Source organism: Pteropus alecto, unplaced genomic scaffold, assembly GCF_000325575.1.
Source record: "Pteropus alecto unplaced genomic scaffold, ASM32557v1 scaffold101, whole genome shotgun sequence".
Taxonomy (NCBI): domain Eukaryota; kingdom Metazoa; phylum Chordata; class Mammalia; order Chiroptera; family Pteropodidae; genus Pteropus; species Pteropus alecto.
The window spans coordinates 19,252,466-19,262,972 of NW_006432945.1; the positions used below are offsets into that span (position 1 = coordinate 19,252,466).

Sequence of the window (10,507 nt, forward strand, 5' to 3'; positions counted from 1 at the left end):
GGCACGCGTGCTCCTGCGGCCTCCACTGTGCGCGTCCACCTCAGCTTCCAGCACGCCGAGGACGGCCGCCTAGACCGTGTGTGACCTGATTAGGGGCTGAAAACGATGGGCTTCCTGCGCGTCACCCCCACATCCCTGTCCCTTCACGACACCGTGGGGAGAGTCCGTGCGTTTCTGGGCACTTTGGTCACACAGTCTGGTCACCGTGCGGTTCCAGTCGCTCACACTCTGCCCCCCCCGCCGGACACCAGGGCCCCAGGGGGGAGGGGACAGGGCTCGTTTTCTGCTTCCGCCGCCCCCACCTGCCCTTCTCAGCACTGCGCCCCCCGCCCCCACAGCCACCAACGGAGGAGGCAGGCAGACAAGCAGGCCACCTGAGGGACAAGGGACCGGTCACAGCCCGGTGGGCAGGGGGAGGGGAGGGCGCCGCTGACAGCGGACAGTGTCCAGCAGTGGTCAGCCCACACCGTCACACTTGGAAGGCATAAAAAATATCTTTACCAACCAAATTAGCGGAATATTAACAAAAAGTTTGTCCTAGAAAATGTATGGAAGTCGTACTTATAGACCATTTTCACTTTTATTGACTCAGTCGAGTTTCACACAAGTCCCCACCCTGGCTGCACTCAGTGAAACATCCAGGTGCTTCTGCCTTTTGTGTTCACACCCCGGAAACTGAGTCGCGAGCTCTCCCGACCCCTGAAATGGGAGACTCCCCGCCAGCAGTGGCCCAGCCGCAGGTTTTGAAAGGGAGTGAATCACCATTTTGCCGCAAGTTTACGCCTATTTACATATGACCATGAAAATGGGTTGTTAGTAATGAATCTGCAAATAGTGTTGAAGTCAGACCAGTGCTAACACCGGCTGCCTCCACGTCGATAAAAGACAGTTTTGAAACGAGGAAGTAGCCCGAGCGGCCACACACGCAGGCCGGTCCTCACCTGGACTCGCCGCAGGGCTGCTTTGTTCCGACGGCCAGCACCCCGACCCCCAGGGCAGGAGCAGCAGCAGTGCATGGGACATGGGGTGCACGGCTGTGACCCGGGGCCAGGAAGGGAGCAGTCACCATGTCACCCAGAGTGGGGCCGCCTCCCCGCGCCAGGACAGACCAAGGGGGACGGGGGCCTGAGGTGCGGTCGCTCAGGCCACACCTTGTCCGCAGAGCGTGGCGGCTCCAGGGGCAGGCCAGCGCCAAAAGAGGCTCTGGTGGGGACGCCCACGGTGAGGGCGCGACGCCGCCCCGGGGGACGGCGGGCAGGCAGTGCCCTCTGCTCTCGGCTCCTGAGCACGGACAGGCTGGGAGGTGGCAGGCAGGGGAGGCGCAGCCACAGCACACAGCCACGTGCCGGAGTGCAGAGGGCACTCAGTGTCCCCGTCAGCTCTGCGCATCTGCGCCCTGGAGGGTGGCCTTGACGTGCGTTTCCAGCTCCAGCAAGCTGTGGTAGAACCGCTCGGCCGTGTCCTCGTCCAGGTCCATCTGGAAGAGAGCCAGAGAGGAGGCCGTGCGTACCGGGGGACCCGGGCCCCAGGACACAGGCCGCTCAGTGAGGCTCCGACTTGCGCCCAGCCCACTGACTGTCCCTTAGGTCTAGTTCTGCTGCATCCAGACGGCCAGGACCCCGTCACGGAGCACGCCGACCGGCTCCGACGTAAGGAAGGACAAACAGGGACGGTCCGTGGGTTTTCTCAGCTCCAACTGCTGGCCACCTCCCGACACCCACCGGCTTCTGCCAAAGGGCCCGGTGCTGGCCAGGCTGTCCCCCGACGAAGGACAGCACTCTGGCCCCACTGAGCCGGCGGGCAGTGTGCCCACGCTCTGCCAGCCAAGGGACGTGGAGGTGCAGCCCCACCCAGGCGCCCCTCTGTCCCCTTCCGCACTGCTCCCTGAGCCGTGAGAAGCAGCCCCGCCCCAGGGCTGGCACAGCAGTGGCACCTTGGCCACTGGCGTGCAGAGCGCCCTGCCAGCCCAAGGCTGTGTCCCCGAAGTGCCCTCGTGTGCGGGGTCTCAACACCCTGGTGCTTCACCTCCTCTGTCCGCTAAGAAAATCTGATTTCAACTGACACACCGTGTGAGTACAACCCCCAGCCGCTGCAGAACACGCTGACCACTCTTTGAGTCAACACAAAGCCTGAACTTTAAAAAAGGGTCTTTCTTCACAAAGCTGAAAGGTTTAAAATTTAAAAAACAAAAAACAAAAAAACCCCTTTTTAACATTTTGGAAATAACGTTTATGCCCGTCCAGCCACGTTAGCTTTTCCACGCTGCCGGAGGCTCAGCGAGTTCGTCCTTCCAGCCGCACCTCTCAGAGGAGAGAGGGACCCCGGAAATCGACAGAAGATGAAAAACTTTGTTCCGACGCGGGTCTGTGAGCAGGTCCGCAAGCCATGACGAAGCGCCTAGGTTTACAGGCCTAACGACTCCCCGTGAGCAGACAGCCCCCCAAGGCTAGCTGGGGGGTGGCTCCAACCTCCTGGGGCCCTGAAGCAAGCGAGTGACTCACAGCAGAGCCAGCAAGTGCCCTGCGGGGCACGGTGCCCACGAACCTGGAGAAGTGACCAGACACGTGGCCAAGGACACGCGGACACGCCAGGGCCACGCGTGTTAATGGCCCAGACTCGGCTGCCTGACGACCTGGTTCCTGCGCAGGCCAGCGGACGGCCGGGGCACGGACTCACCTGCTGGGCCGTCACGTACGTGCTCCCGAAGCCAGAGGTGGCGCTCAGGTACTTGCTCAGCGGGTCGAGGGACTCAGGCTTCTGGCGGAAGAGCCACACCTGGAAGGGAAGCGGGCAGCTGTGGCGTTCAGCGGCAGGAGGCGGGCGGCCCGCTTAGCGGCCGCCTTTGAAACCGCTGAAAGCACGAAGTGCCTCAAGCCCTCGTGCGTTCGCCGTCTGTCCTCTCGATCCCCAGATTAAAGTTCTCGGCAGGTGGATGGGCTCGTCCCGAGCTGCCCCGCACATGCGCATGGCCAAGCGCAGAACGCTGTCCACGCACGCGCACGGCCTCCGGGAGCCGCAGAGGGAGGTGTCCCTCCTTCCTCTCCGGCCACCGCGGCCCCCGGAAGCAGCGTGACGAGTCTGTTCTCCCAAAGACACACGTCTGCGCCTCCCCCTCGGGCGCACGCGCGCCACGGCCTGGCCCCACCCGCATGTCCGCTTGGACCACAGGCCTGGCGGCATCTTCACGACAGGACACGATCTACACGATCAGCTTCCAGCTGACGGACAGAGCTGAGTCCCGTCCGTGCCGTCTCAGAGACACTGTGTCTCCCGTGCGTCTGAGTGCGTCTGTAAGACAGAGCCCAGGGACGGCACTGCCGCGCTCAGGGTCTGCGCCGTCAGCATCCTTCACCGACCCCGCCACAGTCCTGGACACTGCCCACTGAGTGCCTGTCCTCCCCCTGCCCCAGCACACCGAGTGCTCACGTGAGCTCCACGCCCCGGCCAGCGCAGCGCACCGTCTCGGCCGAGCAGAGTCACAAAGCAGCCTCTCGTGGCCCTGGCCTGCACTCCTCCCAGTGAGAACAGGCTCAGCGGGCTCGCACAGAATCCAAACAGTTTACAGCTCCACACAATCCGAACAGTTTACAGCTCCACTCAATCCGAACAGTTTACAACTCCACACAATCCGAACAGTTTACAGCTCCACACAATCCGAACAGTTTCCAGCTCCATTCACGCCTCTGCCCTCTGTCCCCACAGGTCGCTGCTCTCCTCGATTCGCTGAAGCACCTTAACCACTAAGGAAATGAATTCCTATGAATCACACTGCACCTTCCAGGACACAGGTGGCTGGTGCTCTTCGGCCTGTGGCTCGTCTCTGCGTGTGCTCACGGCGAGGGCGTGGGTCATGCAAAGACCGTTTGCTTTATCGAATCAAAGTCTTCAGTCTGTTCTTTCACTCGCTTCCTGGGAGTAGCCAGTTTCTCCATATTTCCTTCTAGTGACTACGCACTTTAACTTTCACGTATAAATACTGCGACTTAACTGGAACTGCACTGTGGGGTCACGAATGAAGAGGCCGGTTCTGTCTTTCGGCGACGCGTCCCCCCACTGACTACAACGCCACCGTTGCCGGCAACGTGTCCACCTGTGCCGCCGCCGGCCGATTCCCGACGTGCTGTAGTCCCCGTGCCGTGCCGGAACGACGCTGTTTTCACAGAGAGCGTTTTCTGTTAAAGCTCACGTGCTGACACACACTGACTCCGTTCCACGAGCCTCCTCTCCCTGACGCCTGGTGCCTGCTTCGCAGACGAGGAAGGCTCAGAGGAGTGAAGACGGCGCCCTCGGGGTCACGGCCAGGACTGGACGGCTGCGATCTGACCGGCCTCACGTGACACGGGGCCCACACCCCAGCTCCGCGCGCAGGCCGCACGGCTCAGCCCGCCGGGGACGGATGAGGTCTCGGTCCCCAAACCCACGTCCTTCACGAGCATCACGGCCACCACCGAGGGAGACTGGGGTGCGCTCCCATGCAGCAGGGTCGTGGCACGCTTGCACACTGTGACACTGGGTCACACTGCCGTCCTACCCACGCCCAACCCGCCCTCCAGCCCCGGCTGAGCCGACGTGGTGGGCGGAGCCTCCGAGCCCAGGCCCCGCGTCCGAGCACCCCCACCCCGGCGGTCGGTCGGTCGGTTTCCCCGCCACACCAGGCTCCTCCGCATGGAGCCTCTGTCCTCTAAGCACTGTCCCCTGCACTGCTGTGTGACAAGTGCGCGCCTGACCTCCAGGCTCGATGCTCTGCATCGTGCACGTGCAGTGACGAAGCCCTGGAGGACTGTACTGTCCCTTGGTGCTTCCGCCAGTTTGGCAAACGCACCTAGAACTACTTAAAATGAGCTTAGAAGCATTTTCTTCCACTGCCAGCCTTTGTCCGCAGCACAGACACCTACCAAACGGCGGGTGGGCGTTTACCGGAGCGAGCGCGTCACACCGGCTCGCGGAGCGCCCTTCGCTGGCTTCGGTGCAGCGCGATTTAAGAAGCTACGTGTCGGCACTGGAGTGCTGGGTCCTCGAGTTTCCAAAAGAAACAGAAAGGTCCCGAAGGAGCTGCGGGGCGCGAGGCCACCGGGCCCTCGGCCGCCCTGTCTCTCGGTGGAGGGCGGTCCTGCCGCCAGGGGACGCGGCAGTGACAGCTGTGGCGCCTGCACGGGCTTCGGAACGGGTGACTCACCAGCGCTTCTGCTCCGTTGTGGGGTGTCAGGGTGAAGGAGTCGACGAGGAAGCGGAGCTGTGGGGGGGGAGACAGCGCTGTCTGTGGCGTCTGCCGCGGGTCGCTAACCGGAAGGGTAAATGCATTTCCTACCCGGCACTGTTTTAAACGTCAAAAAATAAAGGGGTCTAAAAACTAAAGATCGCTCCACCTGCAGCACTCGGCGCCAAGCTCTCCTCACTGACGTCCGTCCTGCCCTCTACCTGCGCCCGCTCTTTCTACCTCTACAGCGAGCAGCGCTCTTTCTGGCTCCACGAGGGACGGTCACTTCCTAGAAGCAGCATTTCCTAAGTGCGCTGGAGGACACTCGAACGCAAACGGAAAAGCAGACCAGGTTCTGTGGCCCCAAGATGGACAGTCACCCCCTCCCTGGGAACTTCTGCTACCCACGGCCACCTCGGAAGCTCGGGGAAACCCAGTTCCATGCTGCTCGACACTGGGTCCCGGCCACAGACCGTGGGCTCCCGGCCATCTGTGCAGGATCAGGACGTCCCTCCCGCCCCGGGCACATGGGCGGGCCAGGCAGCAGGGAGCAGAGGGCACGTGCAGGAACGTCAGAACCTCAGCTTCGACACCTCCGCGTCCAGTTTCTTAAATCATTTCCAAACCCGCACGCTCATCTTTTGGTCCCCAGTCGAACAGCTTTAGTGAAGCAGTGTCCAGCGCTCACCAGCCAGATGATCGGCATCAGCAGTGTCCACACGAAGGCGGGCAGGATGCCGTAGGTCATGTTGGTCAGCATCGTCCCCGGGCACGCCACGCTGGAGTACAGGCCCTGGGGTACGTGAGGGGGGCTGAGTTCCAGGAGCGCCAACATGCCAACTGAGCACGTGCCTGGCAGAGCAGGGACCCCGCCCAGCCCAGCCCAGCCCATGGCTCCGAGGCCCGGACGCTCCATCCCACCCAGGGTCTGCTCCAGAACAAACAGGTCCAGACTGGCACACGTGGCTCAGAGCAGCGGCTGCGTTCAACACAGGACCCGAGCTGCCCCCTCACAGGCGGGGGCCTTCTCGTCTTGTGACTCCTCCCCCTCCTCGACCCCAAGGCTGGCCCAGGGCCTTGCACGTGTAGTTCTTTACACCTACAGGCCCGCACCACACGACACAGGGGCACGCGGGGGGGGCTGGGTGTGCTGAGGCCTGAGACGCCCAAGGTGCAGCACCTTCCAGACCAGCGTCTCAGACCAGCGGCCGTGGGAGCCGGCGTGGCTGACAGCGCTGCCCTCTGCGAGGAGCCGGCCTGAACCGGGGCCTCTGGAGACCACCGCCCACCAGAGGCCTTACGCCTGACTATAGGGACACCCGTATGTGGACACTGGGCGATCGACGGGTCAGTGCACAGGTCTAGGACACAAGGTCACAAGCCTGGCTCCATCCCAGGCTCCACCACTAACTAGAGTGTGACCTCTGCATAAACGATGTAACTGCTCCAAACCTGGGTGCCTGTAGGAGGACAAGAAGCCTCTGACCTGTCTCACGGTGCCGGGAGCCCCTGGTCCGTCCGCGCCTCTCTGCTGGAGCACCGTGGCCCCGCAGGGCTGCGGGAGCGGCTGGACCTGGCGCTGGGGGGCGGAGCCAGCTACCGCGAGCCTGTCCTCATGCAGTCCCACTCAAGCACAGGACGGCGCCCTCCACCCACAGTGGGGACAGAGGCCATGCTACCAGGAGAGGTCCCCGGAGGCGCCTCACCCGCTGGTTGAGCTTCCTGTTGAGAGCCACGCTCAGCAGGTCCATGGCGTACTTGGAGGAGCTGTAGGGCTCCTGGCCGCCGCGGTGCTGGAAGTCCTGCAGGCTGAAGTTGGCCTTCCGGGCATTGCGGGACGACGTCCAGACAAGCCGGGCCGGGCCGTCGCCGCGGCAGAGCAGAGGTTCCAGCTCCCGGACCTGCACGAGGAGCGGGGCGGAAACTGCCGGGGCCCACCAGGGTGAGGACAGAGGGCATCCGACACAGTGCTGCTGTCAGGGTGAGGCTGGAGTGTCACGGGTAAGCAAGGGGGGCCCCGAATGACCCGGGGCCCAGTGATGGCTGGGAACATCGGGACGGCCTCCTTTTACCCGAATCGAGGCAGGAACGGCCACGTACAAACGTGAGTACGCACGCGTGCGCGCCCTGCTCTGTGGGCTGAGAGGGAGTCTCGACAGCAACGAGCACACAGACTTTGGTGTCTGATGTCACCTCAGATGAAAGGGAACAGGTCTCCCAGGCAGGACATATACACACTGAGCCCGAAGCGCCTGGTACTGCCAGGAAGGACGGCTCACAACGAAACCAGGGACTTGTCCTGACAAGGACATCAGAGACACACGGCACCTAACTGAAACAGCCTAAGAAAATGAAGCCATATTTGTAACTCAAAGCAAGAAACACACAGCCGAGTCCACACGGACATAATAAACGACTTTTTCAGCTTCACCGAGGTATAACTGACCGATAAGTAAATGAACGAATGAAGAATTAGACGGAGAACAGACGAATCCCTGGGCAGAACCCCCCAAACGAGGCATGTGGCTAATGCACCCTGGAGGAAGTGGGCGTGTGGGAGGCCCGGGCCCCCGAGGACCGCCTCCCTCGGTCCCTGCACGGTTTCCACGGAGCCTGGGCGTTCTCCCCACTTCCTCCCGATGACAAGAGACACATGTGTACAGGACAGGCTCCTGTAGGGAAGTGACGTTTTCAGGCGCAGGGTGACCGTCTCAGTCCTGAGACTGAGTGCCGGCCGTGCCTGCTGAGCGTCACAGCGGGGTGCCCAGGCAAGCCTTCGGGACCCGCACTAAGTGCTGGCTTATTGACACTTTACCAGGAGGAAGTGGCCGAAGACGTTGGTGGCGAATACCTCCTGGAGTCCGTCGGCGGTGACCTTGTCGTGCTGGGTCAGGAGTCCCTCAGCTGTGCAGAGCATGTGGATCACCTTTCTGAGAGGACAGGAGACAACTGCATGACTTTGAAGAGCTTTTCCAACTAACAACACTAGAGACGCCCTGCTAGCCGCCCTGCCCACGCCGCCTTTCCTGGACTCGGTGACGACAGGGGTAAAAGTACCTCTTCCTCAGAGTCAGTGACAGTGTTCAGTAAGGTGCAGAAGTGCTCCCTCTGCCAAGTCACAGGGGCCCCAACGTGCATAGCCCACACTGACAACAGGAGCCCGAGTCTCTTGAACCTGCTGAAACTCCCCCGCCTCTCCCAGGTCAAGGTATGAGTGGGCATCTCCAGGGACAGCTGTGCCAGGGAGGGTCACCGCACAGACCCAGGCTTAACGCCTGGCCCAGCAGTCAGAGGGCCCGTCTTCTTACTGGGCACTCATGGAGCATCGCCCATACTGACACGGTGGTTCCCTGTGACATCAAGGTCTGTGGGGACCGTCTGTGTGTGCATGTTTGCATGTGTGCATGCATTGTGTGTGCATGCGTGTGTATGTGCACGAATGTGATGCATCTCTAGCGTGTGTGTACGTGTGTGTGCATTGAGTGTATGCACGTGGGCATTGTATGTCCCTAAAGTGCGTGTGTGCATCTGTGTGCATGTGCGTGCACATGCACGTATTGTGTGCACGTGTGCATGCATGCATCTGCGTGTAGGTATGTGTGCACATGCATGTGTGCATGTATTGTGTGCATATGTGCACGCATGCCTCTGCGTGTATGTGTGTGTACATGCGTGTGTGTATACAGCGGAAGAGGAGCACAGCAGGAGCGTGCGGGGAGGAGGGGGATGCCTGTGTGTAAGGGTACTGGGTCACCAGACAAGATTTATCTCCCTGCAGCCTGGGAGTCTGGAAGCCACGCCCCGAGTGGATGGACAACGCCCAGGACTGGGTTCCCTGCACTCCCCACGCCTGGGGCTCGGGACGCTGACACGGAGCGGGCAGTGCCTCTGAAGCCGCCTTCCCGGGTCCTGGAGTCCTACTCACAACCCACTTCATCCTGAGATGGCCCTGCTCACGGCCACCATCAGACCTAGCACACCGCGGAGCCATGACGGGCGGCCGTCCCCACGGCGATAAATGCTGCTCACGATGGGGCTGCCATGCTTCCCTGGGGTCTTCGCTGTTCTTGACACCCCCGTGGCCCCCAAACCTAACACACCCGGGCAACAAACCCTTCCCTTCTCATCGGTCCGTCTAGGGGACGGCAACCACCTTGAAAACAAGCCCAAGAGCAGCGCGCTGACGTCCAGCTGTGGCTGGGGCATGATGCCGGCGTTCAGGTAGACACAGTCCAGTCTCTGGAACCTGCGAGGACATGTCAGTCACGAGAGTGCTCCTCCATGGTGGCTTCCAGCAGAATTTGGGGAGCCACATGGGATGCAAGGTCAAATGTCCCCATTGATACTCCTTCTGGCCCCGCCTCCCTTGGGCCTGCATCTGGATAACACCACCCACCCCAAGGTGCCGTCCTGAGGGCAGCACTGCGTGGCCAGGATAGCTGCCCCCGACCCCACAGCCTCGCCGCCTTAGATTTGGGCTAAGTCACTAAACCTCTTACCAAATGCTAAATGACTAATTTATGATAACTAGATGTCTTCCCTGATTAAAACAGGGAGGAGACCTGGGTTCTGGGGCCCACGCAGGCAGTGCCAAGTCCCATGGCATTTCTGGGCACGCCCTCATGTTCACTCCTGAGTCTCTTCACTTGTTACAGCCACTCCCTGCCCGACCTCCTTCGGGCCAGGAAGATGCGGGAAATGTACGTAGGTGTCAAGGCATCACTGTCGCGCGGTGTCACGATTAAGCCACATCAAGGCGCGCTCGTGTGTCAACCTCCAGGAAACACCCGGGATTCGGATGAAAACGCCTCCTGACCAAACGCCTTCCACCGCGGCCGCGGCTGTGACGCGGTCCCACCGAAAGCCCGCGCCAGAGACCCACCTGCGCCTGAGCTCCGCGGCGGCCCGGAGCACGGAGCGCAGGTCGCTGACGTCCACCTGCACGGCGGTGATCTGGGCGGAGGGGCAGGCGGCCAGCAGCGCGGCGCGGGCGGCCTCGGCCCTGTCCGGGTTCCTGCAGGCCAGGCACAGGTGGAGCCCGTCGTCCTCCTGCAGCAGCCGCTGGCAGAGGGCCCGGCCGACGCCGCTGGGGACCGGACACGGAGCGGAGTCACCCACGCGCGCCCGCGCTGCCTCCCCCCGGTTCGGAGCCCAGGAGGACAGAAAAGAAGGGCACCCGGGCCCTCGGGGCCTGTCCCGCCGCCGCGGCCGCCCGGGAGTCCTCACCTGCTTGCCCCGGTGACCAAGACCACCTTTCGCATCGCGCCTCAGAGACGTCAGGTCGCAGAGCCGAAAGTGAGCCGCCCTCGC

The 10,507-nt window shown here is 62.2% G+C and overlaps 1 protein-coding gene across 10 annotated transcripts; it reads right to left on the reverse strand.

Moving 5' to 3' along the window:
• Positions 1 to 561: 561 nt before the first annotated feature.
• On the reverse strand, positions 562 to 10,507 carry HSD17B7 (hydroxysteroid 17-beta dehydrogenase 7). 10 transcript variants are annotated; one of them, XM_015586270.2, is made up of 9 exons: positions 10,424 to 10,507; positions 10,080 to 10,211; positions 9,351 to 9,443; positions 8,013 to 8,127; positions 6,904 to 7,098; positions 5,886 to 5,990; positions 5,177 to 5,314; positions 2,677 to 2,775; positions 562 to 1,477 (listed from the first exon to the last, which is right to left on the reverse strand). In XM_015586270.2, exons 1-9 carry the CDS (start codon positions 10,456 to 10,458, stop codon positions 1,376 to 1,378), a joined length of 1,014 nt encoding a protein of 337 aa, XP_015441756.1. In that variant the 5' UTR covers positions 10,459 to 10,507; the 3' UTR covers positions 562 to 1,375. The 10 variants fall into 10 exon arrangements, 6 of the variants coding, with proteins under 6 accessions (XP_015441756.1, XP_006907900.1, XP_015441755.1 ...); XM_006907838.3 differs by having other exon boundaries at positions 5,177 to 5,233; positions 10,080 to 10,283; XM_015586269.2 differs by having other exon boundaries at positions 10,080 to 10,283.

Excerpts from the sequence above, each read along its gene's own strand:
- HSD17B7 (XM_015586269.2), bottom strand. The coding sequence starts at position 10,458 with ATGCGAAAGGTGGTCTTGGTCACCGGGGCAAGCAG. Across the intron at positions 9,444-10,079 it reads GCCGCGGAGCTCAGGCGCAG|GTTCCAGAGACTGGACTGTG; the intron begins GTGGGTCTCTGG and ends ATGTCCTCGCAG. Across the intron at positions 5,991-6,903 it reads ACAGGAAGCTCAACCAGCGG|GGCCTGTACTCCAGCGTGGC; the intron begins GTGAGGCGCCTC and ends CACGTACCCCAG.